The sequence below is a fragment of the Megascapheus bottae genome, chromosome 29 (assembly GCF_031878675.1).
Source record: "Megascapheus bottae isolate mThoBot1 chromosome 29, mThoBot2.hap1, whole genome shotgun sequence".
NCBI lineage: Eukaryota > Metazoa > Chordata > Mammalia > Rodentia > Geomyidae > Megascapheus > Megascapheus bottae.
In genome coordinates this window covers 6,201,407-6,228,638 of record NC_143537.1, presented here as the reverse complement: position 1 = coordinate 6,228,638, position 27,232 = coordinate 6,201,407, and the positions used below count along the sequence as shown (strand labels likewise).

Here is a 27,232-nt window from a genome sequence, read left to right as displayed (position 1 = left end):
ACCAAACACAAACCATCCACATTTTAAAGGCTCTTTGGACTTTCAAGAAAAGTTGTAACCACGGCACATGGCTCACAGATTGGTGGCATCTTTTTGTCAGTGTCTGAGCCGGGACACCGCGCCGGCAGATCACTTCTTGGCAGACAGTTAAGGGCTCACCAGACAAAATATGGCTTTAAACGGTATACATCTTCAGGCCAGCACTTACCACGTGAGTTCAGACAAATCTTTTCTGAGTACCGAGAAGCAATGCTAAGCCTTACTTACATTTTCCAGTTTTTCTTTTAAATTACTATTAGTTATCAGTATTTCTCACCATGAAAAATCAACTTTCCTCCCTCTCCCCCACCCCTTCCCTAATTTCCTCCCTCCCCACCCCCCCCACACCCACCCCAACCCATAAAAATCGCACTCTGACAGTCTAGTGGAAAACCATTGCAAAATCCATATGGGGCATGCACAATTGCAGCATTGTCGTAAATGATTTCTTGCTCTACTAGAAAAAGTTACATTGTCGTAAGGTAACAAAACAGTTCTTTTGTGCTTTTCGATTTCTTTGTTATATTTTTTCTTTTTTTTTCTTTTTCTCTTTTCTTAGAATGTTTAGTGATGACTGATGATGGGTTTCTTGGTGCACGGTTACAATGTACAAGTGAAATGAATATGATTTGCATTGTTAAGGCATCCAATCTGCTGGTTTATATTTATGTGAGAGACAGAGGAAATATACAAGCAGACTTAAGAAAGAAAGTATGTTCACTGATTTCTATGAACTTGCTCCCCCCACCCCGAAATTTAATGCACAAAATGTGTCACTCCAAGGGGAGAGATTCCATGCATATTAATAGAGTAAAACAGCATTAGTTTTTGTAAGTTTCCAAAGCAAAGGATACATTTTTTTAGTCTACAGAACTAAATACTACAAGAATAATATGCTACTATTTTTGCCATATATTGGAAAAAACTTCTTAACTTACAAATAATACAAAAATAGACAATGGCTTTTGGGTGGAAATACAAAAAAAAACCCGAAGCATGGTTTAAAACAATACTAAAAATAACTATAAATGAAATGTTTAAAATCACATTGAAACAGCTAATACAACTGTAGATGAGCAAACAAAGACACACTTTTCACATAGCAAACATACACAATAAAATAAACTGGAGGGTGGGAAGAAGAGGAGAAAGGGGGAAAGCAATTTACAAATTCCAAAGATAAATACATTATTTATATGGATATTTTACAAAAATCCCCATTAAAACAAAAAGCCTTTTAATTAACTTTGCAAGTAAGTGCAAACTAAAGGTAGTGAGCTTTGTTTTTTTTTTTTCCTTTGCAGTAAAATCTTTTGTGTGTGTGTGAGATTGAAAAACCATGGTAAGACATTAAAATGTATAAATAGAACAACTTTGGCAAAAAAAAATCACAAAAAAATCTACAGTATTTATAACTACATACAAAAACATAAAAGGAAAAAGCAAAAGGGGGAAATATATATATATATTATATATCAGGCAATGCATCCTCAGATCTTTGCTACATCTTTCCTGTTCATTCTTATTTTTAAGAACACTTCCTATATGAGCAAAGCTGCCCACAGCACAGAAAATGTTTGAGGGGTCCTGTCCTTCTTCTTCACAGCAGGCACTCGACCTGGAGACCTCATCTGGGCTGGGACAAAGGATAAGAGGCCACTACTGGAGACGTTGTGAACTGAGGGTCTTAGGTTACTCTTGATAGATTTGATTTTATTTCACTCTATTATTTTAGTCGGAGTGTAAAGTTCAGTATGTTGGGTTCTAGGTAGGGTGAGTAAACTTTAATCTTGAAAATGGCAGAGTGTAGGTGGGAATTTGGCTTGATCCCTGGAGAACCGAGGCGGGATTCTGTGCCTGGACCCTGTCCTGTGAAATTCCCCAAGTGACTGAGTCTCAGTGGCTTCCACCAAGCTCTCAAGAGGCCACTGATGTCGGAAAAAGTGGACAGAAGGAAAGGAGAGGATACTATTGGGTTTAAGTATGCAGTTTTAGCAATCTGTCTAGAGGCACTGGATTTTTTCATTTTTTTATTTTTTTATTTTTGAGTAGAAGGGAAAAGATGGGATCACTTAACATCACCTTTTAACTCTCCAGGCTGCATTTATTTACAGTTACTTAAGACAACGATACAAAAGAGATAAATAAGCTTGCTCTGCTCAGGGATGGCAGGTTGAAATGCGGTCTGAACTAATTACCATTGGAGATGCTTTAAGGCGCAAAAGCCGACCCTTAGTTTTCTAAAATATATCTAACTGGCATTCCTATTCTGTCCCATACAAGCTTTTTTTTTCCTTTCTTTCTTTCTTCTTCCTTTTTTCTTTTTTTTCTTTTTTTCTTTTTTGTAAATATCACCACCTCATTCTCCTTTTACACAGCTTTAAGAACATAAATTAAAACATGGAATCTTATTTCTAGTGTCCCTTGTGTATAGCTTTATGGTTTATAAAAGACAAATGATGCAGAGTTAAGCTTTAGAAACAGAGAGAAAGAAAAAAAGTGGAGTTGCTTTTTATCCATACAGAATAAATATATCACCCCCAAATACTTGGAAGGGACCCCTCTAACCAACACCCTGCCCTCGAAGACCCTTGCCAATTTCAGTATTTGCAAGGTCGGTGATTTTTGTTTGTTTAAAAATCTGCAGTTATTGTAACTCCTCTTATAAAGGCCTGAGTTAAAAGTTCCACTCTGGGACTTGATCAGATTACTCTCCTCGCTGTCTCCGAATCCAACCTCTTCATTAATAAAATTCTTCAAGGCAATTCTTTCACATCGGGGGAACAATCATTCCAGATATCGCTAGGGAAAGAACAGATACAAGTCAAATGCAACTCCATGCAAATGGCTACACTGAGAAAACAAAAATTATTAACAGGGTGGGGGGAGAGACCCACATATGACTATGCCAATTGAATATTAACCACACGTGTGCCCGTGTCTCCTCAGGAAAGTTGTTTTGTCATGAAATATACATACACTTTATTCAAAATGATAGCAACTTGTGGACATAGCACCAATGCAATGGCATACCCTAAGCATTCCTCTGAGTCTGACTTCAGTTTTGTAAACCTAACTAGAAAGCCACATAGTTAGAATATCATTAGGAAACTTGAAGCCTGGAACCTTAGAAAAGAGTGAGAATTTTCTGCTTGTCACTTTGCTTTGCTGCTTTCTTTGTACCCCAACTATAAAATAATTGGCCCCTCACCAGTGCCAGCAATTTCTGCAAGCCAAATAAACAACCACTACCACCACAAAAAAGTACTCAGTAAAAGCCCACAGCTCTCCCGATGGTGTGTATTTACAGGAAAACAATAAGAGAGCACTTGTTCATGTGTCATCTGAGGGCTTTCCCTTCAGCCCTGCAGGAAGGGGCTGCCATTGCAGGCACTGGTCATTGACGATGGAAAGTGAGGAGAAAGCATGCAGTATCAAGGCAGGAAGAGAGGATACATGAGCATGGAAATCTAGACTATCTTCACCACCGCTGCTTTGCTTAACGTTTCTGGAATATTCTGACCATGAGCCCAAGAAAATTACAGTCTAGCAAAGCTGGAAAAAGGAAGGGAGGGAGGTAGAAGAAGGAAGACTTGCTTAAGGTAACTCAAGTTCTTACAGAGGGTTTGGAGGCCACCCTATAATGTTCAGAACTGCTTCCCAGTACCTACATTAGGTCCCCTGGTCTCCCGGGACATCTGCAGCCTTAGCTAGAGCCTACAGCTTAATCAGATCACCTAGGGTTCAAAGGCAGTCCTATCTGGCAAGGAATTCACTTGGGTCCTGCTCCTAGGAGGAGCTAAGCGGAGTTTGCTACCCACCCCTTCTGCTCAACTTCGTGGTAACTTTGTGTGCAGTGAAGCTTCTAGGCTGTCTTATATCTCCTATTATATAAGCTATCCATTTCATGTGGTACAACTCCTAAGATGGAGTAAGAGATGAGTCAAGATAAGAATTAGAAGCCTGAGAGAAAGTCATTCCTTTCTCCCCCCTCCCCCACCCATGCCGTCCTAGGGCTTAAACCCTAGGCCTGGGCACTGTCCTTGGGATTTCTCAAGGCTAGAGCTCTATCACTTGAACTATAGCACCACTTCTGGCTTTTTCTATGTATGTAGTATGGAGGAATCAAACCCAGGTCTTCATGCATGCTAGGCAAGCACTCTACCACTAGGCCAAATTCTCCACCCGCCCCCACCCCCACTGCTTTCTTTTTATTGGAAAGTTTAAATTTAAATGAATGTTCTTGACTGTCTCTTGAAAGAAGCACTCTTCATTTATCAGCTATGGTGTCTGAAAAAAATGTGCCTTTAAAAAAGAATAAAATTTAACTTTTTTTTTTTTAACACACTACTAGAAGTCATGCAGTGGGCACTCGGAGAGGTCAGACAGAGCCTTGGCCCTCAAGTCCGCCCCTTCCAGCCTTGACATTTTAGATTCAATTAAAAGAAAAACCCAAGTGTATTTTGCCAAACACTTTTTCCGTTAATTTTTAAACCCATCTGTATTCACAAGGAAATTCAATCCACATGTTTCTGATTCATTTACACGTAAATCATCCAAATGTTGTTTTGCAAGAGCTGTTTTGCAGTCCAAAAGCTCCTGGAGTCCTTTCCTAAGCCTTCTTCGGCCTTTTTTTCTTAGAAACAGGAAGCTGTCTTTTGCCAAATTCAGACCAACTTAACCTACCCCCCCTCCAAGATCTGGGATCAGTTGGAAAAGTAGTCTTCTCCCCCTCCACACACACACCTCCAGACCCTACTGAGCTGGGGATTTCACTGAACCCAGAAATGAGTGAGTGATACGATTCCAGCCTGTACTTGAGAATTCAAGAGTGTGAGGCTCAGAAGGCAAAGAGAGCCAGGACGCCATACCCACCCCACCCTGTGAGACAGCTCAGGGCCTCTTCATCTAGGCTTCAGGAGGAGCCTAAAGCTAGGGCCAAAACCAGGCTTCTTCATTCTCTACAGTGCTCTCATTAAAGGACAGTCGCCTTGGGACAGCTGTTGTGACTCAGTGTCAGCATTATTCAAAGCCAAGTAACACAGCTTCTGCTCTTGGCCTCCTGCATCTCCTCCTCCCCATCATTCATCAGTTGAGCCTTGAAAACACCCCATTTGAATGACCAAAATTGGGGGAGGGTGATTAGGCAATGTGTTTTGGTACCTAAATGATCTGTTAGATTGATTAGATGAAACCTCCACATACAACCCCAGGAAAACTTCACCACAGAGCTCGCTGATGCGCTGGGAGCTAAGATGATTCCACAGGTGGTGGGGACAGCAGTGGCAGGCTCCAGAGCCACAAGACCCTCAGCTGGGTACATGGGAGAGTGAGGGCCCTGGGCAGAGAGGGAGACCAGGACATCTCTTCTACAGAAGAGCAGAGTCTGGGCAGCCCAGATGCTGCCATTTGGGAATGCCCGGGTATCCACAAGGGCTTCTGAATTCTCTGAAGAGAACCTGGAGGTGTAGAGGTTTGAAATGATATAATGGCTTAATTTATACTTGGCGAAGAATCAAACAAGCAGGGGGCCTTGGGAAAGGTCTTGAGCTGCCCCCATCGGGCCTCCTGAACAAAGCCCTGCACGTGCCTCCCCCCGGAATTTGTCAGGGAATAACCACACCCCAAAGCATATCCACAACTTCCTGAACTCCACAGACAGAAATAATAAGCAAATCCCAGGGAAAGACCACCACGTACGGTTTTCCGAATGCAGATTCTTGGAGATCAGCTAAGGGCTGTTTCTCTTGTGGCTGTGCTGCAATCCCCATGTTAATCTTTGTGGGTGAGAGAGACAGACACCTGAAGCTTACAGTGTTCCAGAAGTGCTACTGGCCCAGGAGGATTCTCTGTAGGGTACCACACCCCCCTGAACCACCTGCAAGATGGGTGGCTCTACCACGGTCCCCTTGGTGGCGGGGGGTGGAGGGGGACCCACATTCCCCGAAAGTGATTGGCTTAAAAGGCAATGTGGTTTTCATTAGAGTTTCCACATCCTGATAAGAATGGTGACAAAAAAATGTAAGGTTTTACAGAGCTAGAAGTGGAAGGCAATGTGTGGATAGTATACGGCCTTCTACAAATATGTGTGTGTGTGTGTGTGTGTGTGTGTGTGTGTGTGTGTGTGTGTGGTGAATTCTGAGCTTATTGGGTACAGGGATGGTGAGACATATTGCACAGCCTTAGCACAGCAGTCCCTCAGGACTGACGCTAAATCGTGTAATATCTAGAGTGGAAAGGACAAGAGTCTCTAAATGCATCCTCTTTCTGGAAAGCCACACGGGCCTTTTAGTTTTGAGTTGTTGTTTGCCTAGCCCATCCAGTACTAGGTGAGGACCGGAATCCCATTAGAGGTGGTTCCAGGGCCATGTGTCAATGCACTTAGGATTGCCTGTTCTGACTAAGCAAGTCCTCTGGGCCGGAAACCTGAGGGGACAAAAGCAGTGAAAGTAGAGAGAGGACATCCCTCTAGGCCAGGGTCCAGCAAAGTCAGTGAGGTGTCTGTGACCTACAAAAATTGGCATACTCGGAGAGTCTTGAATCAGTAATTATCGATGACTTTATCTGGATAAGAATGGAAGAAGCCTCCTCTGTATCTTTCCATTCCAAGGACCACTGCCTTTCCTTAGATTTGTTCTATACTGTTTAGTTGGCCTTAACCTGTGGGGAAGAACTCAGTAGGGGACTTAGTTCAGCAAACAGAGTGGGAAACAGTCGGCGACTTATATCCATCGGTTCATCTGCAGAGTAGGCCGAGAACAGATCAAAAATCTCACACGGGGTACTATGTTAAGCACAGCTAAAATACTGATCTCATAGATGCAGAGAGTACAATGGTAATTAACAGAGCTGGAAAGGGAGAAAAAAAGGAAGGTTTAATGGGCACAGGGCTTTAGATGTCCTAACAAGGAAATAGGAAATATTTGAGATAGCTATCCAGTCGTTTTGATCTCATTATGACACAATGCATAGGCTTCACTATCTTATCCATACTTACCATTAGAATTCTATTAAGGCTCATTTAGAAATTCAAAAATATTTTTGAATACATAGACACGTTTTGCTTGTCAATGATTTCCTAAACAATGCAGTGTGACAACTATTTACGTAACATTTGTACTGTTTACGGTAGAGAATACTTAAATTCAGAGGAGGATGTGTGGAGGTTATTTTCTCTATAGGACCTGAGGATCCATGGATTTTAGTTTCCACAGGGATCCTGGAATTCATTCTCTGGGGATGAGGGAGGGATGAGTGTAGTTACTTTTCTTTCGCTGAAAGATGGCTCAGTGCCTTTAGTAAATTTATTTTACATTGTGGTTCCCCAAGATGGAGATCCAGTAAGTACCATTTCTAAATTTGTTTGACCACAACAGTTTTTACTTTTTGAACAGAACATCTAGGGAGGCTCTTGAAGTGCTGAGACAAGAGATGCTTTGTCCTAAAAAACAAACGGCAAAAACTAAGAACTGTGGCCAATGTCCAAGGGTTTTTGTTTTCTACCTGGGAGACAAAGCTAGTTAGAATCACAGTAGAGCCAGAGAATTTGGAAATACACAAAGAAGGATGGGCTCATGACTGCAGAGGAAAGACCTCATTTTTCAGACTTCCCTCTGCTTCTTGGCCCCTGGGCTCCAGGTTGCTGTGCTGTTGGCTATAAGCATGCACGACATCCAGCGCTACCTGTCTGCTTTTGAGCCTTGGCTCAAGTTCTGCTTTCCCTTTCCTCCATCCACCTGGGCTGCCTTCCTCTTGCCCTTCATCTGAGGCACATTTCAAATGTAGCTTCTTCCATGAAGCTCCCTGGCCTCTGTCTAACCCATCCTTCCTCTCAACTGCACATCTGGGAGCTGAGCCTTTCTCAGGCACATCTGCCTTTGGTGTCCTGTCTCCCTGAATCCTGGGAAGGGTTTCAAGCTTGGATTTTGTAGTCCACCTGAGACTAACTCCAAGCCTTGAACAGCATAAGGCAATGGGGTAGAGTGAATGTGTGATAGCCCCATGACATCCTGGGATAGCCTCACAACATTCAATGGGACTACAGGACCTGTTTGTTAGGCTGTAGGCAAAGAGGCTGTTAAAGGAGTAGTCTTAAAAAAAAAAAAAAAAGAAAGAAAGAAAACCAGTGATGTACAATTAACAGAGTAGTTGGTAGTTGGAGGTAAATAGGCCTGTAAGATATTTAGAGTCTCAGTGTGTTCCCTTCTGATCTTGTTTACATGGTCAATTTGCTTGACCAACTCTTCTGTTGTCACTTGACCTGCCTTAATGAACAGAGTGATGAACTTCCATGTCCCAGTAAATCTGTGACACTGTTGTATCGGGGGAAAAAGTAGGAAAAGGAGGAGCCAACCATTTGAGAGCACCTCATCCCGATTCCATCACGTACCTAGGTCCCCTTTTAGTGGCAGAAATGGAGTTGAGAATGTTAAAGATGAAGCGTTCCAGAAGCTTCAAAATGTCACCTCTGGTGCCAGGACCAATTCCTCCAGCCTTGCTAGAATGGACTTTTTTATTTTGCATGGGAGGGAGCAGTAGTAGTTGAAGTAGAAGGACAGAAGTCTGTTTACTTATGCCATACAAGTGGTGTTGAGGGAACAAAATATCACTTTATTCCCTGTGGATCACGCGCAATATGAGAACACCAGGGAGAGGAGGGTCCAGGAAGCACCTCCTCCACGCATGCCTAGTTAAAAGGGAAGGTGGAATCACTCAGAATCACCCGCGGCAGCAAACCCAGCAGGAAAAGTGTCTCTGAGTTTAACTCCAAGACCTCTGAACCCAGCGCCTGACTCAGCTTCAAACCCATGGAGCTAGGGCAGTCTACACTCTTGGGAGCCAAATGCACCCATGTCACATGCCTCAGCCTTGAAGGCACATGCCGCCCAGATCCTGTGCCCTGGGGACATCAAGCCTCATGAAGCCACTGTGGCCCACGACACCTCTGCAGACCTCTCCTTCCTTCCTGAGTGCAGCCCCTTGGCTGTCCCTGAGGTCAAGTGTATGCTCAGCCAGGCTTGAGACTGGCAACCCAGGGCGGGTAACAGGAGGAGAGCGGGTGACAAGGCAGGGGTTGGGAATGTGAATATGGTCAACGTATTTTGCACACCTTTGAGGACAGAATTGAACCGGAGGAAACTTGCTCCAAGCAGTGGGGAGGGTGGCGGAATGGAGTAGATGGATTTGATCCAGGTACGTGATCTTCCATGCTTGGCATCACAGAGAAATCCCTGTGCATACTCAATTCAAGCTTTAAAATGGGGGAAAGGGAATGGAGCATTCCTGGCCTCCCTCTACATCATGATGTAAACCGTGGACAGTGTGACAGCTGAGGGTGTGACTGGGAGGGGATAAGATTTTACTTGTAGCTGCTAAGGGGTCCCTGGCATAAGCCGGTGGCTCTCTCTGTGGGACAGGCCATGTTCTAGTGTGTCCACATTGATTCCTGAGTAGATGTACAGTTAGACAGCTCTTTGCTCTTCCAGTGGGTGTGAGCGTGAAGCCATTCTGAGAAGTGCATAGGCACCTGGGCTCTGAACTGAGTTTGTTTAGGTTCAGCTTTGGCTGAACAGCTCTGTCTGCTACGTGACCTTTTAAGCTAACAGACTTGATTTCCCTTTTATTCCGAGGGCAGAGTATAGACCTTGTAAGATCTCAGAGGTTTCGGGAGAAGGGATGCAGGCTTACAGCAGCACAGAGCATCCAGCTCGGAGGGTGGGCGAGTAAGGAATGCAGTGCTTGGGAGAGGGAAAAAGGAGGTGAGTTTTTGAGCCTGATTTTGCCACCAGCTTTTGCCACACGGCAGCTATTGGGAGATGAGCGGTGCCACCACCTCGCCTTCTGTAAGTCCGAGGCTGTGTGTCTCTCCCACGTGGTTCTGCTGCAAGACTGCAATGAGGTCAGGCAAGTGGACGTGACATTCCGTGCCTGGCATGTGGGTAGAATGTGAGACACGGACTCGGGTTGGAAGGGTGGGGCTCCTTCCATTAATGTAAAGGTCATCTCAAAGCCGGACGACTCCCACGGCTTTCCCTATGTTAATATGAACCGGATTCCCGTGGGTTTGTGGCAGTCAGCCTTCGGCCTCTGGTGTACATGTCTTAACCTCAGGGCTGCGATGGGGTTCCAGGATGCCCTCTCATCATTATCCCCACACACATTCACGCTAACTCAGGCGACGTGAAGAGGAAGGCTAAACAACATACTTCAAGAGAAGGCCAGTTCTGGGAGAGAGCCTGCCGTGGAGAACTTGCTAGAGTCTCTCCAGAGAATAATGGTGACAGCAGGGAATGACAGAGGAGAAAAGAGAAACGATGGAAACCATAATCCTCTGCAAATCCCGGGCCCGAGCAGAATGGCTAGAGTTTGAAGGGGGACTGCTTAGCAACTTGATCACGCGAGGCCCAAAACAGGGCCTGATGATTAGAACCCAGGGCCAGGAGAAACGCAGAGGGAAAGGGAAGAAGAAGGAATAGCAAGGTGGGAAGGCGCATGTCCGATCCCTCCGCCACCCAGCCCCGCTGAGCTCACCTTGCAGGCTGTTCCCGTTGCTGCTGGTGCAGGTGGGAGGCGGGGAGGTCTGCGGTCTGACGACTGGTGCGAAAGCGCTCTTCTGTTTCACGGCGGAGACCATGTTGGCTGGTGAGAAGGAGAAGATGCCGGAGGAGCTGCTGCAGTTGGAAGGGAGGCTTGTGGAGGAGGCCATGGTGGGGCTGGATGGCACAACTGAGGGGGCAATGGGAAAGGAACATGAGAAGGGGGGAGCTCACATCCCCGGGTAGGGCCCTGCCGTCCACCTTCACAATGCAGTGCTGCCATGCTTTCTTGGCAACTGTGTGTTTGCCGCGGGTCTACAGTGTGCCCGGTAGTGTGTGAGGGACTGGAATCATTTGTTTGGTGATTCTCGTAAAGTAGTGTTACACTGGAGTTGTAATTCAACACGTCCATCTGTGAGTACACTGCATCTTGAACAATGTCACTCACTTTCCTCATTCTTCCCCTATCTCTGCAGCCCTACCCCTCAGTTTACCCCAGGAGTTTGCTAGGGACTGGAATCATAGACAGCAGTGCGCATGCATCCTAAGAAATCTTCCCTTCTATTCAGCAGCTCCTAATGCAAACACACCAAGCCTGTCATGGCCCATAACACAGAGCCACCATCCTCTTGCGTTTTCCAGGCAAGGAAAGGAATAGGCAGTACGCTCTTTTCAGGATGGGACAGTTCAGAGTGTGGTCAGCTCTGGGGAGGCAAGAAGAGAAATCAGAGAAGACTTCTCAGAACATTCTAGATAGGTCCCGAGCTATGGTTCTAAGCAGAAGGGCTTGGGTGAGGGGAGCGGGGTCTTCTGAGGGTGAAGGCACTGATGATGGATTGACAGGTGTGAAGATGGTGAGATCAAAGGCAAGGCCGGGATCCTCACATAAGACCCTGGCAGTCGGTGTTGTGTTGTCTTCAGGTTCAAGAGGCTCTGTCCCACTTCCGTCAGACTTGCCCCTCTAAGGATCCATACACATGTCTGTCAGTTCAGCAGGAGGCGAGGAGCCTTACAAAAGGACTCCCACTGTGATAATGTGACCCGTGTAGACGGCCAATGATGGGAGAACGTTGGCAATAGAGAGGGAAGGGAAGTAGCTGGTTGGTGGATGTGTCGGTGGTTCTGTCTGCCAGACTTTGGCCTTTCGCTCCTGGTCATTGGCCTCTTAGCTGCCTCAGGAGAGAGAGATTCTGCATTTACCTTGCCAAGCCTAATGTTTTCATACACTCATTTTCTATTTCCTAAAGAAAATTCTGAATCCCATCCAGTGATTTTTTCCAAGGACTTAATTGAAATCCAAGGCACTTCCTTCTACTTTATTGCATCTCATATGATTTAGTAAGCCTTCCGTATTGCTTTCTCCTGCACCAGAGTCTTCACCCATTTCTCATCTCGTCGTTGGCAAAGCCACCTGAAGTCAGAGGTTTCTTTACACTTGAGCCAACTGACCCTCAGAAGGGAGTTGAGCAAATTGCCCAAATCCAATGTTCTTTCTGCTTATCCACTACCCTGTGAAGGAAGCAGGTTTCCAGAAGTAAAGTTCCCCCTGCCTGGCAACCCACCAGGGTCCCAGAACTGTTGAGCGGCCTAATCCCTCGCCTCCTGTCTGGAAAATTGGCAGTATTGGACTGAAATCAGTCATTGAACAGCGCCACCCAGTCCCAAGGCCTCAGGGACCAGAACACAGAGCTGCCACCTCAGAAGGTCCCCCAAACGTTTTCTAAACTGTACTTTTTCTTGTAATGAGGCCAGCATTTTCATACATCTCTTAGGATTTGTAAATGCGAAAATCCGCTCAATAATAACACGCATTTAAATTGCAAAACCTCCTGCACTGGAGGTTTGATTTTTAAATATTCCTAGACTTGAAATTCTGCTGCTTCACTGAGGAAAGCAATTAATCTCGTTGGCAAATGCGATCATTATGTGTATTTAGAGTTGGGGCGTTTGGGGGGTGGTTAACAGAGAGAGAGGTGAAATATAATCAAGCACCTCCATTTGTTATATGGTTATTAGTTATCGGCCCCATACCAGAAAGTGTGTCCACCGGTAGAATGTCTTATTTTTTTTATTCTGTTGGAATTTTTCAACATGAGTGGTTTATGAATAATTAAATATTACAGAAGCAAAAATTCAAATCAGCTGGGCTTTGTGTTTATTGTTTTATTTGCATTTATGCAGCTAAAACTGTCCCATCTGAGGGCCTATTTGAGAATTTAATACTATATTTGTGAGCAGTGAGGAAATCAATTAATGGAAATTAAATGTTCAGGTTTCACAGTCTGACAGATGCAATCTCAGGCCCAAGTGGTTGGGTGTCTGTGTGGCTTGCGAAGGTGAACCATCCAAGCCCCTAAATTGGATTGTGACCATAGAGCAATTAGTTTATTGATTTAATTAAGAATGGCACCTTTTACTTTTCAGGTCGTGATTGAAACATTTTCTGAGTGAATAGTTGAAAAAATATTAAAATGATAGATCTATGGGATTCAATCTTTTGATAAATCGAAATCGAATATGAAACTGAGCTCAGACGTTGAATCTTGAGCAGAGACACATCATATATGCATACTGTTAGGGAGACTTCTAAATGCTCAGCTAACCAACTGCTGATTGAAACCCAAGAAGGTAGAAATGGAGAATTTAGTTCCCCCTGGGCGGAAAAACTCATCCAGAAAGATTTCCAAAATAAGGATTTCAAGGGCCAGCAAAGAATTAGCTCACCCCACATTTCTAGCTGGAAGACAGCATTACCTTTTTACAAATTTTAGCTAAGGCGCTTAAAAAAAAAATCACATTCATTCGGGCAACACCTTTGGTCCCTCAACAAACGTCTGTGAGTCTGGACATACTGGACATGTAGAAGAGACCTTGTCATGTCTCATCTGACCTGGGTTATCTTTGTACAAGCAATTGTGGGCACTTGGTCTCCATACACTGCAGAGAGAGCCCCTTTCCATGGGTGCCATTTTATTGAGGCTTTCCAGATACATTCTAAATGTTGCACCCAAACAAATCCTTTAAGGTGAATGTCCTTAAGACGGGGAACAAGGTATAATATTTATTGGGTCTTTGTGTGTTTTATATTGCTAGGTATCTGGGGGGAAAACAATGTCTGTTTTGATCATGAGTTGTTTGTTTTGTTTTGTTTGTTTTTAAAGAACACAATAAACATTGAGGCACTTCTTTTTTTAATTTTTTTTTTTTTTGCCAGTCCTGGGCTTGAACTCAGGGCCTGAGCACTGTCCTTGGGCTTTATCAAGACTAGAGCTCTGCCACTTGAGCCACAATACCACTTCTGGCTTTTTTCTATATATATGGTACCGAGGAATTGAACCCGGGTCTTTATACATGCTAGGCAAGCGCTCTACCACTAGGCCAAACTCCTGGCTCCATTGAGGCATTTCCAAAGGGGGATTTTAGTTTTCGATTGTAGCTCCTGCTCTTGTATACCACCATCACTTCCTTCCCTTCAACACTAAAGTTACAGCTTAGATTTCTGAACATGTGTCTGCTGTGGAAGGCCTCAGTACCAGCCCTTAGGACTCCTTACAGTACCTCACGCCACCGAGTGGGGTATTGGTTCCTTCTCCTTTGTCCAGATGAGAAAATCTGAGGCTGGCAAAGAAGGTGAGCTTGCCCCAGGCCTCAGTGACTGGCCAAAGCTGGCGGTACCCCCACACCCTCTGTTTCTTGCCACTACTCTTGATTCCAGCCAAGTTCTGACTGTTGGGGAGATAGTAGGGAGTAGAGATGGCTGCTAGTGATGAGGATGGTGGGGCAACAGTCAGGGACAGGACCTTGCAGGCAGGGGTCCTCAGACAGCCCCTCTCAGGGAAACAGGACACAACAAACACATCTACTTACTGGCATAGGGTGAGTTGGCAGCTGAGCCGTTGAGAAAGGTTGGGGAGCCCCCCAGATTGGACATGGCGGCAGAGCCGTATCCGTTCATGCTTGTAGTGACGGAGTTATAGTTGGTCTGCTGAGGGGTGGTACTCGGCACGTACCCGTGTGGTGACACGCTGCTTGAGTTACGGGTGAAACCTGAGGGGTGGAGGCAAAACCCAGGGTGAGGGTGGCGTTCAGATGGTAGATGAGAGGCTGGGAGACTGGAAGTCTCTGGTTGTTGGCCCCCTGGTGGCAATCCCAGAGGGAGGGGACCTGGTGATTCATGGGTAACAGGTTGGTGGTACTCGCTCTACATTAACACAGGAAGTGGGCAAAAGACACATTTCTTAGGGGATCATAACTACTTTGCAGGGCTGTGAGAAGGAGCAATGCAGGGACTATACATTACCATTCTGGAGCAGAAATAAATCCCAATTTAAGAGATGTAACCCTGGAGTGAACACATCCCTATTCCCTGGGCAAGAAGGATGGGCCTTGGGCCCTCAGAACTTTAATTCCAACCCTCTCTGTGCTCTGTCACTCATGGTTTATGCAGAAAGTCCAACAGAGAGATGGCTGAATACATGTGCAAACTAGAGATCGCCTCTTTGGGAAGGAAAGTGAGCACAACAACTGATCAAGTAGTGGGGTGGGGAAGGGATGGTGAGGTTGGACGGGGGGGGGGGGCAAGGACCACACAAAGGAGGGGAAGGCAGGCTCCTGACCCTGATTGGTGGCTTGGGAGGCCTCTGACACGTTCACAGCCAGCTGTCCGCTGAAGGAGTTCACGCCCATCATGCCCGCGTGGACCGAGGTGTTGGCGAGGGCGGGGAGCTGGTTGTGATTCCGAGGGACGCTGTACAGGGCCTCTGCAATGTCAGCCGCCCTCTTCAGAATGATTTCCTGAAAAAGATAGTAAATGAGCATACCACGCCTATTTCGCATGAGGCCCTTGAATTTGAGGACCTACTCCAGGCTGGGCGTGTAGTGTATTAATTTCTGTGTGCAGGTCCTACAAACACACCTGTGAGATAGCATCATCGTCTGTCAGGCTGATATCACAGATGAGGAAACTGAGGCTCAGGAAGGCCAGGACCCCATTGTGGAGAGGCATAATGCCATTCGTGCGGCCTTGTATGTCCATTCTGGTGGGTATGTGAGCCGTTGTACTGGGCCCCTTCTCTGCCAGCGGGGACTCTGAGGTTAGCCTGTGGAGTTCACTGAGGGTAGCTGTGTGCAAGGGGCAGGGGGGCTGCCGTTCCTGGTTCTATCCTGGGGTCTGAGTCTCTGCGAGACCTTGTCCCTTGAACATGGGCTCAGAGGACAGGTAAAGGTGGAAGGATTTCTCAGTTCCCTAAGCAATCTGAGTCCTATACCCCAAGTTCCTCCATGAAACAGAGGTGATCATTCGGGCCTTGTCAGTCCACATTAGACTAAGTCACAAACACAACTCTCCTGTTCACGTGTGGAGGGCATTCCAGTAGAGGTCAGTTTCAAAGGGAGTACTTACTTCTTCCAGGAAGGGAAAACGAGTCAACAGGAAAGGTAATAAAAGTTTGAGCAAGGAGGGAGGGAGTCCATAGCCCTGAATTCCTGGAACAGGGCTTTGGAAGTCGGAGGCTTCCTTAGGCCCAGCTCTTTGGAGGAGGAAGAAGTACAGGTTGGACACTCGGCTGGCTTACCTGGTTGTTGTGTGGCATTCCATACAAGGCCTCCACCAGATCAGCTGCCCTCTTGAGTATCACTTCCTGTCAAGAGAGAAGCAGACAGCCGTCCTCTGAGTGTCATTCTCCCATCTGCGTGGTCGTCCTGTGCCAAGCCAGAGTTGTAAATGTCGTAGCTTGGGGGATCCCCGGAAGAGTGCTATATCACCCATTCACCCTTGTTCACATACACATTTAATCCAGTCAAAAGGCGAGTGTCGTCAGTGCTGTGAGATAAAATACGTCACCCGATCGCGTGCCATAGGCACGACAAAGCCTTCATCTGCCTATTGCAGAATGTGATTCTGAGGTCGTCTGCCAGATCACTACAATCGATGTCATTCGACGGATGGTATGAATCTCTCAGATGTGTTTATTTTGCCTTTGATTGCTTATTCTGGGACCTATGACCTTATGAGACGGGTCACTTTGGAGGGATTTCCAATCAATCTTTAGCTGCTTGAGGCATATGGCATAAAACCTCCGTCTCTGGCAGAGCCATGGTGTGAGGGGAAAATTGACGATTGTCCTGTCCCAGCCTTCTCCTCAGCACCCATGCTCACAGATGGCAACACCTGCCTCTCTCAACAATTCTCTGCTGTGACCATGCTGTTATCATCTCCCTCCATTCCCTCTTTCCGTTCGAAGGAAGGAAATCTCTCCTCTGCTCACTCACAGTTCTAATAACTTGTGGTACCCTTACCCCAGTGGTAGTGATAATGCTTTTCATTCTAGAAAAAAGAAATCATATTCCTTCCTTTCATTCCCTGAGCTGATTCTCCTCCAGCAGACTGGGCATAGGGAAGCCAAGTGAGGCTCGAGGCAGGGTCAAGGGAGCGAGGGCAGAGCGTGAATGCCTACAGAGGATTTGTTTACTATTTCACCTTTCTAGTAAAGTTTCAACAGAAGCTTAACTCTCAGCATATGAAACAGTGGAGAACTGTGCATGGAGCTCAACTTCAATTTTCATATATGGCAGACGCTGATCAGAAAATAGGGATATAATTGCATTCATTTTGCTGTCACCATAGTCTCTTCAAAAAAAAAAACCCATGAACAACTCTGGAAATGACAAGCTTTTAGATCTGTATTAGCATTTTTCAATTTTAAATTCTCCACGATATAAGATAAAACAGTTGTCATACTGCAGTAACGACTGGTGACATATATATTGTCCTAAATTCAAAAATGAGGGAGGTTCTTAGTTCCCCCCAAAAAACATTTATGCTTGCTTTAAGCTGCTAGACCCTATTTATAAAACCATTCTGACATTTGCTCAGGTCACGAAAGCATTATATAATCAATGGGGTTAGAACCCATAGATCTGAAATCATTGGTTTACTTTTTAATGCAAGCTGCAAGATATTTTACCACTTTAGTTTGCAGTGTTGTCTAACCACCGCAGTTAATAATTTACTACAGCATAGGCACACTAAACCCTATCCTCAGATCCATTCAGCCTGGACTGGGTTCACTAAAACCTTATGGCTTTATCTGGCTCCGAGGAAAGATTAAGAACGAACAGGGGGAAGTAGTTTATTTATTAAGATTTGATGTTTCTAGGACTATGTTCATGAATTTCTGCAAGTAAATACGTATGCCGTTGTTTGGGCTTGAGTCTGGAAGACAAATTCTTCTTCTTTCTTTCCATCTTTGAGATGAAAAATGTCCTGATAAGGAGTTGGTAAATCATTCTGTTTCAGAACTGTTTTCTGGCAGTGTGTTAGTTGGGGATTTAAGGCCACCCTAATTTTAACTCATTTTACAGAATCAGGAAGGAAGAAAGGCAAAGAACATTCTTGGGGCAGAAGGGTTATAAACCTAACCATCCCATATTTCCATTGACAACATTTCCGTTTGATGGGTCTTGGAAGTTAAAGGCTCTCCGTGACATTTCGCTATTTTGTTCATCCCCATGTAATCCTGTGAAAGGAAAACACTTGCTTCTCATTTCCTAAAGTCGGAGTCTCCTCTCATCCCCCATGCTGCCTCAATCCATGCTGGCGGGTCATGGCTTTCCCTCTGCATGGAGCCAGCGATGGGTTAGATGTTAGCACAGGGTCACTCTGGACCAAGCATCTTAAATTTGAGGAGGGTGAACCTACATTTTTTTTTTGCCCTGGAAACTAATGATACTGTCACCCCTTTCAAAATGCCCTTCTCGACAGCAGCAACTTTGGGGTATCAAGGAGACCTCCATTTGGTTCAGTGCCGCCGACGTCAGTTCAAGCTGCTATTCATTATTTGTGCAAATGGGAAGGGGAAAGGACATTTCTGGGTCCTCTGTGAGTTAGTGCAACAGACCTGCAAGGTGCTTGGATTTCGGTGACCAGAAAATTGCTCTCACCTCCATGTCATTACGTTCCCAGTGAACTAGCCCCCAAGCGTGTTTGTGTTGGGGATCTAATATATTGCCTTTCAATCAGAGCTGAGAGCCACTGAACACACAGACAGAACATGACGAGCAGGTCAGGAAAGCAATAAAGATTTTACAGAGCTGTCCAAGGTGCTAAATTTACTCAATAATGGGTTTGGCACCATAGTGTTAACCTCTCATTTACTACCAGTTTGAGGGACTAAATTGAAGTAGCTGACTTCATTTACCTTGAAATGTATATTTTATGACATTATGTAAGTAGATTGAAAGGGCACTGCAGTTTTAACAATTTAAAGGCTAGAGCATGTTTAAGATGAAACTTGAATATTTATTGTATATTGCACTTAAAGTATATAGAATGTTAAAATGTATTGATTAAATTTGTAAAAGGCATTATAAAAATGACAGGTAGTATAAAAGATGTATGCCTTTAAAAAATCAAATTGATAGTGTATGCTATCTCTCCTGTGGTCACAAGTGTAATTTTTTTGCAGTTTTATATGGTAATTTGAAAAATCTGTAATTTCACATTAGGAAATGATTGAGCCAAGGATGTTTAAAAAAAGAAATTTCCCATAAGGGGAAAAGCATGATATTTCATAGAATCTTTTATCTCTAAAATTGTTCCTAAAGTCCCCCTTTTTAGTGGCATTAAGAGGAAGTAGAACTATAAGGATCCTTCAGTTCTAATTTTCAATTTTAATATTTCTGAAAAGAAAGAGCACTTGGCTAGTACTAATTTCAATTTTTCAAGGAATATATTTGTCAGGAGAGATTTTACTTCTCTTCATAATGTTTAAAAATGTCTCCCCGCTTGAAGTTTCAAACATGAGGATAGAGATTAAAGTCTTTCAATACAATTAATCCTATCCTTGGAATTTTTTTTAAATCCCATTTGGGAATTATAAAGACAAATACTACTCTCTTAAATATTGAAAATCCACAGAGCTTGCATAGAGAGGCAATGTTTGTTCTTCAGTCTAGATTCTGAGTCAGACTATTTTTCTTTTTGTGGCCTTAGACTTTTTCCTCTTAAAGAAACAGAAAATGTTTACTCTTAACAACACATCCTGAAGTGTTCTATTTCCTCTTACATGCAAACTTTTGGCTTCACTTCATTGCTTTATGGGTTGATAATTATGCGTCTTTGGGGTCAGGGGGGTGTAGAGTAAAAGAAATTATAGAGTCTGCAGAAATACTGGGGAGACTTGAGGAGTTGAGATCCAAGAACAGTCTAAGGATAATTGTTATGGATTTTACTTGTGATTTGGAGTCTTTGTAATGAAAATCAGATTGGAATATATTGTATGCATGTAGAGATACAGCAAAATGGACCCCTACATTAAACGATGAACATACATAAAAATGTAGGGGAAATACTGACTGGGTTATAGAAGGAGGGGACCTTCAGCTTTATTAGGTTGCAACCTTATGTGTTAGTATATAGGATTTTTTTTACATTCTGTGGCCCTGACTGTCACATGTAGATATTATTTTCCATCAGCTCTCTAGGCATGCCTCTTCCCCACCCCCTGCCCTGCAAGCCTTTCCTGAGTGGCACAGAATAACCTTTTCCTCTGTCTTCCTTATTCAGTCTTCTGCCTCCACTCACTTGGAAAATAGCTCTTTGTTCTGTTCTACCAAGTCCTCTAGTCTAAGATAGACTTCAGGCTCCTTCCTCCTGGACTCCATACCCCATTCCGTTTGCTTTTCTTTCTTGGGAATGGAGTTCTCATTTGCCTTTCACTGGTTGGGGAATGAAGAGTACCAGTGTATTGGGGATGTGGTAGTATGGTAAGGAAAGAAAGAACTGTCATGTATTCAGTGTGGAATGTAAGTGCATCCAGACTTCCCCGCAAATCTTTTAGCAGAGTAGAGTTGATCCACTTGCTTTCTGACAAATGAAAACACAGAGGCTCAGGTCAGGTAACCTTCTCTGAGTATTCACCCAGACCAGTTAAGTATAACAATTTAAACTGGAAACAGTTATCCCATTCTATCAGAAATAAGTCCACTCATATGCCAGCTCGCAATCCTTATCATTCCTTTGAAAAAATAGTATCGTTCATCTCTGCCACCCAGCCAGGCACACAGCACCTTCCCTGATCTGGCATAGAGCCAGTGGGACTATAGACCTCTTTGAGGACATGTATAGGTTTTAATCTCTCTGTCTGTCTCTCTCTCTTTCTCTCTGTCTGTCTCTCTATCTCTTTGTCTGTCTCTGTCTCTCTCTCTTTCTCTCTGTCTGTCTCTCTATCTGTCTGTCTCTGTCTCTCTCTCTGTCTCTCTCTGTGTCTCTGTCTGTCTGTCTGTCTGTCTGTTTCTCTCTCTGTCTCTCTGTCTGTCTCTCTGTCTCTCTCTCTGCCCCTGGCATAATGCTTAGCTAAACACCAGACAAGTTCCTGCTGGACAGTTTATTCTAAGATGGCATTGCTGACTTTAAAAAAGTGCACAGTGGGGCCGGGAGTTTGCTTGCCTAGCATGCACGAATACCCAGGTTCAATTCCTCGGTACCACATACGTATCAAAAAGCCAGAAGTGGTGCTGTGGCTCAAGTAGTAGAGCCCTAGCCTTGAGAATGTCCTTGTACCACATACGTAGAAAAAAGCCAGAAGTGATGCTGAGGCTCAAGTGGTAGAGCTCTAGCCTTGAGAAAGCACAAGGACAGTGCTCAGGCCCGGCAAAAAGAAAAAGAAAAAAAGAAACTAATCTCCCCTAAACCCAATAAACCCTTCACTAAATGGGCAAGGGAACTAAAGAGAGAGACTTATCAGAAGAAGAGCTTAAAATGGCAGAAAAGCATATGAGAAAATGTTCATCATCCATAGTCATAAAGGAAATGCAAATAAAAACAACCCTAAAAAAAGGGAGGGCGGGAGTTTGGCCTAGTGGTAGAATGCTTGCCTAGCATGCACCAAGACCCAGGTTCAATTCCTCGGTACCACATACGTATCAAAAAGCCAGAAGTGGTGCTGTGGCTCAAGTGGTAGAGCCCTAGCCTTGAGAAAAATCCAAGGACAGTACTCAGGCCCAAGCCCAAGCTCAGGACTGACAAAAAAAAAGTGCACAATAATTTATCTGAGGATGTGAGGTTTATAAAAGTGGAACCCTTGGATTTGGTGTTCCACTTGGCTCTAGATGTTTAAAATCTGATATACAAATTCCCAAAGGTCAACTTTTGATCATTGAGAGATGTGTGTATGTGACTCTGTGTGTGTCATTAATATCACTTTTTTAAAAAAATGAATTTGCTCTTTCACTTCTGATGCCTTGTGGTTCCATTTAAAATTGTGATTCATATCATGAATCATGTGTAGCACAGACATGACCTCAACATAGAAGCCGCTAGCAGCTTGAGGGTTGGTCCTGACACTCATCCGCTTTCATTAACTGTCCTCTGGAGCTGGTAGAAATACATAGGAATTTCCATATTCACAGAAGCCACCTATGCAGATAGAACAAGCCCTTCTTTCCTCCCATTTCACAACAGGAAGGAGCTCTGAGGTTCCTTCACCACCAGTGGGAGTCTTCTTGCTAGCATGTGACCTCACATATATTGCTGATAAGCCAGGCTGAGAGGCAGAATGACTGACTGGTTGCTACTGGAGCCATGGAGCGATGTCCTCCCGTGTTTAGAGTAAGTCAGTCCCTGTGAGCAGAGACGAGAGCTGGACTTCCTTCTTTCATGGAACGCCAGGCCAGGTCTCCGTGTCATCAGCTACCCACATACCATGCCTTGTTCATTCTCAGCTTTCATAACTAGATCTTGGGACTCTGTGTGTGAGAGAGAGCTCCTCTCAAAAAGTCATAATAAGGCTCAGGGACAGCTCTGTCATTGGTGAGGACAGTCTTGGCTTGGCCTTAGGCTCACCAAGCAAGACAGACTATGTTGAGGGACATAGAGAAACTGCAAACATCAATTACAAAGTTGAGTTGGGAGATTCCTGAGCAGGGCGGGGGGTGGGGGGGCGTGGAACTGCAGCATTTACTGCAGGGCCCTGACTTCCTCCATGTCATTGGACTTTGAAGCCCTGGCTCTTTCTCCCACTTGCTCCTGAAAGTCTAAGTGATGTTCCTGATGGGAAAACCTCAATGTTGAAAACTTGATGAGAAGTTTCTGGAAGCTCTTCTCCTGCAGCGCTGGGCATACAACACCATAAGTACTGGTGGTACAGAGTTGTATTCCAGTGGACAGCAGTTTCATATCCCAGCTGCCTTTGTGTTTATTCAGCCACATGGAAAATTCCACAGTGGTAGTCTCTGCATTCTGAGACATCAGGATAATGAGGGCAGCCAGGGAATGAATCAAGCCACCATAAGACTTGGGCATTATTATATAACGAATGATTGTTGTCCTTAATGTACTATGTTGTCTCTCATCTCCTTTGCTGTCCCTTGGGTATCTCATATTGTTACAGTATCTCACTTTGTTATCTGATATATTGAATTTATTTGTATTTGGTTATTTGAAATTTGATAGGGAAGGGGGGAAAACCAAGACGGGGGTGGGGGGGTGGGAGGGGTGAGGAGTGGGAGGGTGGGGGGGTGGGGGGGAGGGTAATGGGTACCAAGACATGTGAAAGGGTATCAATGTATGTGAATTAATACATCTTCTATCTGGCAAATATCATGTAACCCTTTTATTAATTACAATAAAAAATATATTAAAAAAATAAATTGTCAAAAAGAGAAAAAAAAAGACATGGGCATTGTTTAGCTCTGGATCCGCTGAGACGTTCCTTCCATTTTTCATCTCACAGTAGGAACTTCTTCAAATGGAGCTGTCCCCAGATCATCAGAAGCCTTCCATGCCCTTTCCAACCTCACATTACACAGGAACCCCGTGACTCACACTCAGCGTGGCTGTCATGTAGCACGTGTCTCTTGGAAGGGGTATTCTCTATGGCTAAGGACCACTTTAGAGTAAATTAAAATGGAAAGAGGGGTCGAGGAGGTGTAGGTTGTGAGTAGGATATATCCAGAGAGAAATAAAATGCCAAATTTGTCAGGACTACCTTTGAGAATGCTGTGATCTAAAGGCTTCCTAGTATTTTATTATACAGGAAGAGGCAGCTAAAGCCACTCTGTCCTATGGCACACTCGAGTGAATGCTGGTTGTCCATCCTTTTGTTTGTTTTTCAAGAAAAAGAAAATGCAAACCATGTCAACATCGGTTGCCATGTCTAGGATTGAAGGCGTTATGTATTTCGAGAGAATGTACTGTGATTTACTATGAAAAACCAAGGCATCAATGCTTTTGAATCCAAAGAAACTACATGAGAGATTTGGGACCTGTGCCTCATTCTAAAGTTGGTTTTATGCTCAGATGAGACAGCAGCCTTCTTCTCAAACACAGTATTACCCTGTGTGGCTAGAGTATCTTGAAAGCTTTGTCTTTGTTGCAAACAGGGTGTAAGAGACTTCTGAATCACATGAAATTAAAGTAGGTTGTAAGCTAACACAGCTATATCCACGTGAGACACACTCACTTACATGATTGACTTTTACAGTGCAAAGAAAAAAAAGGGCTGTTTTCAAGCAGCCCTTATTGCTTCCATGGGGAAAAAAATCAATGAAAGTGAAATGAACAGGAGATTTTGTCTGAGTTGCAGTTAATACCACTGAAGAGCTATAGATATTAAAAGGTCAACAAATAAATTAGCCAGAGTGTTATGAAATGAATGATTTGGCTTATAATTTTATTGAGTGAAAATTGTTCGCTGCCTATTAGACCAGGTAATTTTTATCTGGTGCCTCAATTACTGTTCCATAAGCAATAATATAGTTGTAAGAGCTGCCGTTTCGATCGCATGACCTCTGAGAAGGCGGCTAGGACAGCTAACTTCGGGATGATGGATAACCGAGCTCGGTTTCCATGAGGTGCTGAGCCTCCCTTCCTGCAAGGGCGGGGGCGGGGGAGGAGGGAGGGGGAAAGGGGTTTCCTCATAAAAGAAACATTACAACTTGATTCATTTTACCAAAATGTTCCACTTTTCAGATGTCAGCAGTTAAGTGTAAATTGTGGAACCAGGCGTTCCTGGGAAGAGTTATGACAATGGTTTCCCTTTTTGTTTTGGTCCCTGGCTTTTTCTTCTAAATGGTGTTTGGTAATTGGTGAATGGGGGCCTGGAATGTTTCCTGCCACAAATACAGTGAAGAATGGGGTCTGCACCCTTGTGGATGTGACCTGTGCCCAGGTACAGAGCGGAACCTGGGCACTTCCAGCTGGTTCTTCTTATTCCAATCCATTGTGCTGGTTTAAGACCAGCGCTCTTGGTTAGGTCCTGCCGAGTGGCCTTGGAAATCGACTTTCTGATCAGGATAAAAGACTCTGCTGAAAAAGAAAGCTAGGGACAGAGGAGCCTTTTCCAGGGGGTAGGTTGTAAAGTCACACATGAAACAAAAAACTGCCTTGAGTCAAAATTACCCTTGAAAATCTTTTAAGTCACCTTTAAGTCACTGAAGCCTGAGCTTTTTAGAAACACACACACACAGCCCTAAATTAACTATTTCTGTTTCTCTTTGTCTTTTAGCTGTGCCTTCCTTTTCCCTAGGACAAGGCTGGGATAGATATCTAGCTTTATCTAGTTTTATTCCGAAAGACTAGTGAGCAAGAGCGAAGAAAGCTGTTGGTCATGTGTCTGTGAACATGGATGGGATGTGTGTGAGTGAGGAAAATTACATGTGTATATTTTATAGCTGTATGAAATTCGGTCAAGTGAGAGGCATCTGGCAGGACTCACTTGTCGTTAAGCCTGTCAAGGGATAGTAGGTTTTTGTGTCTTAAATTGTTGAGCATGATCGATGATGAGATGAATCTTCCAGATCAATGACACAAGCAAGAGACCCTCCAGAGTCCCCCCATAGTTGAAATGCCTGGCACAGAGCTTCATGGAAACGTTATGCAGGGCCAAAACAGCAAGCAAGGCCTGGGGCCTTGGAGCGGCTGCTTCTGCTCCTCTAGGTTTCATTGAAAAGCGAGGATGTTGGTTGGCTGGGAGTTGGAAACGAGCTTTCCTGTGGCCTTCTGCTACTTCAGACATACATGAGGAACTCTCTTTGGTACCCCCGAGTGTGGGGGGAATAGTGTCACACACTGATTCTCTTGTGGAGAACCCAGTGCTTCCCACATTTGAGAGGGGGCCAGAATTGAACATTTGGATCATCCTTATTGGCTTCCAACCACAGGGACTCTGCAGTGGAGAGGAAGAACTCTCCCCAAGGGTGTGTGTATGTGTGCGCACGCTAAGCCCAGTTGCCCATGCTAGCACTTCTCCCTCCCCTCTGCCCCACACGGAGCATGAGGGATTTTAAGATTCATGTGCACCAAGAGCCTCTCCTTAGACCTCCTTTTCCTTCAGTCAGGAGCTAAGGGATAAGAGCCCTGGAGCTGGGAGTCCAGTGGACTTGGCTCAAAGCCATGCTGCAACCTGACGATGAGCTGCGTCCACCCAGCTCCATTCCCCTCCACAGAAGGGGTAGCACCTGCCTCCATGAATCATATACATCAGGCCACCGTCGGCCATCACAGCGATAATCCCGAGTCCCCCAGAACATGCGTGTTCTTCTAGTCAGGGTAGATTGTGAGCCTTAAGTCCTCTGTAACCCCCTGCGTACAGATCTGAACAGAGCACTGCAGGAGCAGCACTGTGGGGTAGGAAATCTTCATCTACTCATCACGTGAGTTTGGGCAGGCTACTTCCTAAGTCTCAGTTTCCCCATCCCTGAGTGAACCTGGGGCTGTAGTTCTATGTGAGATAGCTTCTAAGTGTAAAGAAGCTAGAGTTATGACTGTTTTGTGAAGGTCATATGGCTTTATAATGAAGCTACAACCTCTTTCCCTGGTAAAAATAGCATGAGTGGCATTGTGTGTGTGTGTGCACGCCGATACACAGAATTCTATTCACAACTTCAAGGAAGCAGAAGTCTATGCTGAGTTTCCTAGATAAAAGGCACATAACCAGTAGAGACTACCGAGTTCCTGTGAACATCACAATGGGAAAACGACTCTCCTGTAAGTTTTCTGGCAGATGTAGTGGAGGGAGGGGGAAACAGACCGCATTCCATACTCCGTGTGTGTCAAAAGAGAATGGAGAAAAGAATGTTTCCTGGAATCAAATTCAAGTGTGGTTTTTCCCCTCCTAAGAGTTGAATCCACCATGGGACGTGCATTGATTTCCATGTTTGAGAAGGGATACTTTCATTTCTGGATATAATGCTAACTCATACAGTTACTATTTAGGTTACTAATACAAGTCATAGCCAATCCCTTTCCTTGCATGAGAAAAGGAAGTAAATGAATGTGAAAGATGAAAGGGAGAAAGCCAGAGGGACGTGTGTATGGAGGGTAAAAATGGAGGTGTTCCTTTATCTTTTGGTGAAGCCCTTAGTCACCCCCCTTTTCTGTGAGGCTGCAATGTGGTTAGGCAAAGATTTCTTATTTGTGTTTTCACGGCAGGTTTTGAATTACTGATAGTCTTTGCATAAAGACTAAAACAATAAAAACATAATTAGAATACATGGTATACAGCCAACTCTGCTTTCATTTTGCCCTAGCTCTGTATTTATGATAAATCGCACAACACGAAAGAGGGCGATTTTGGGGGGAGAGTGGTTCATCTCCACTGAGTAAGAACCAGGCCCTGTGACTTGGTGTCTGAAATTTCAATTCTGCAAGTGTACAGTTG

The 27,232-nt window shown here is 44.5% G+C and overlaps 1 protein-coding gene across 4 annotated transcripts in view; it reads right to left on the bottom strand.

Annotated features, from left to right (window-relative positions):
• Window positions 1–392: 392 nt before the first annotated feature.
• Window positions 393–27,232, bottom strand: part of Ebf1 (EBF transcription factor 1) — a 386,167-nt gene continuing 359,327 nt past the window's right edge. For all 4 annotated transcript variants that reach the window (XM_090321094.1, XM_090321095.1, XM_090321097.1 and 1 more), the window contains exons 12-16: window positions 16,148–16,213; window positions 15,191–15,368; window positions 14,442–14,621; window positions 10,570–10,764; window positions 393–2,841 (exon numbers count right to left, since the gene is read on the bottom strand). In XM_090321094.1, the coding sequence (XP_090177220.1) occupies window positions 2,810–2,841; window positions 10,570–10,764; window positions 14,442–14,621; window positions 15,191–15,368; window positions 16,148–16,213 (651 nt within the window). In that variant the 3' untranslated portion in view covers window positions 393–2,809. The remainder of the gene's footprint in view (window positions 2,842–10,569; window positions 10,765–14,441; window positions 14,622–15,190; window positions 15,369–16,147; window positions 16,214–27,232) is intronic.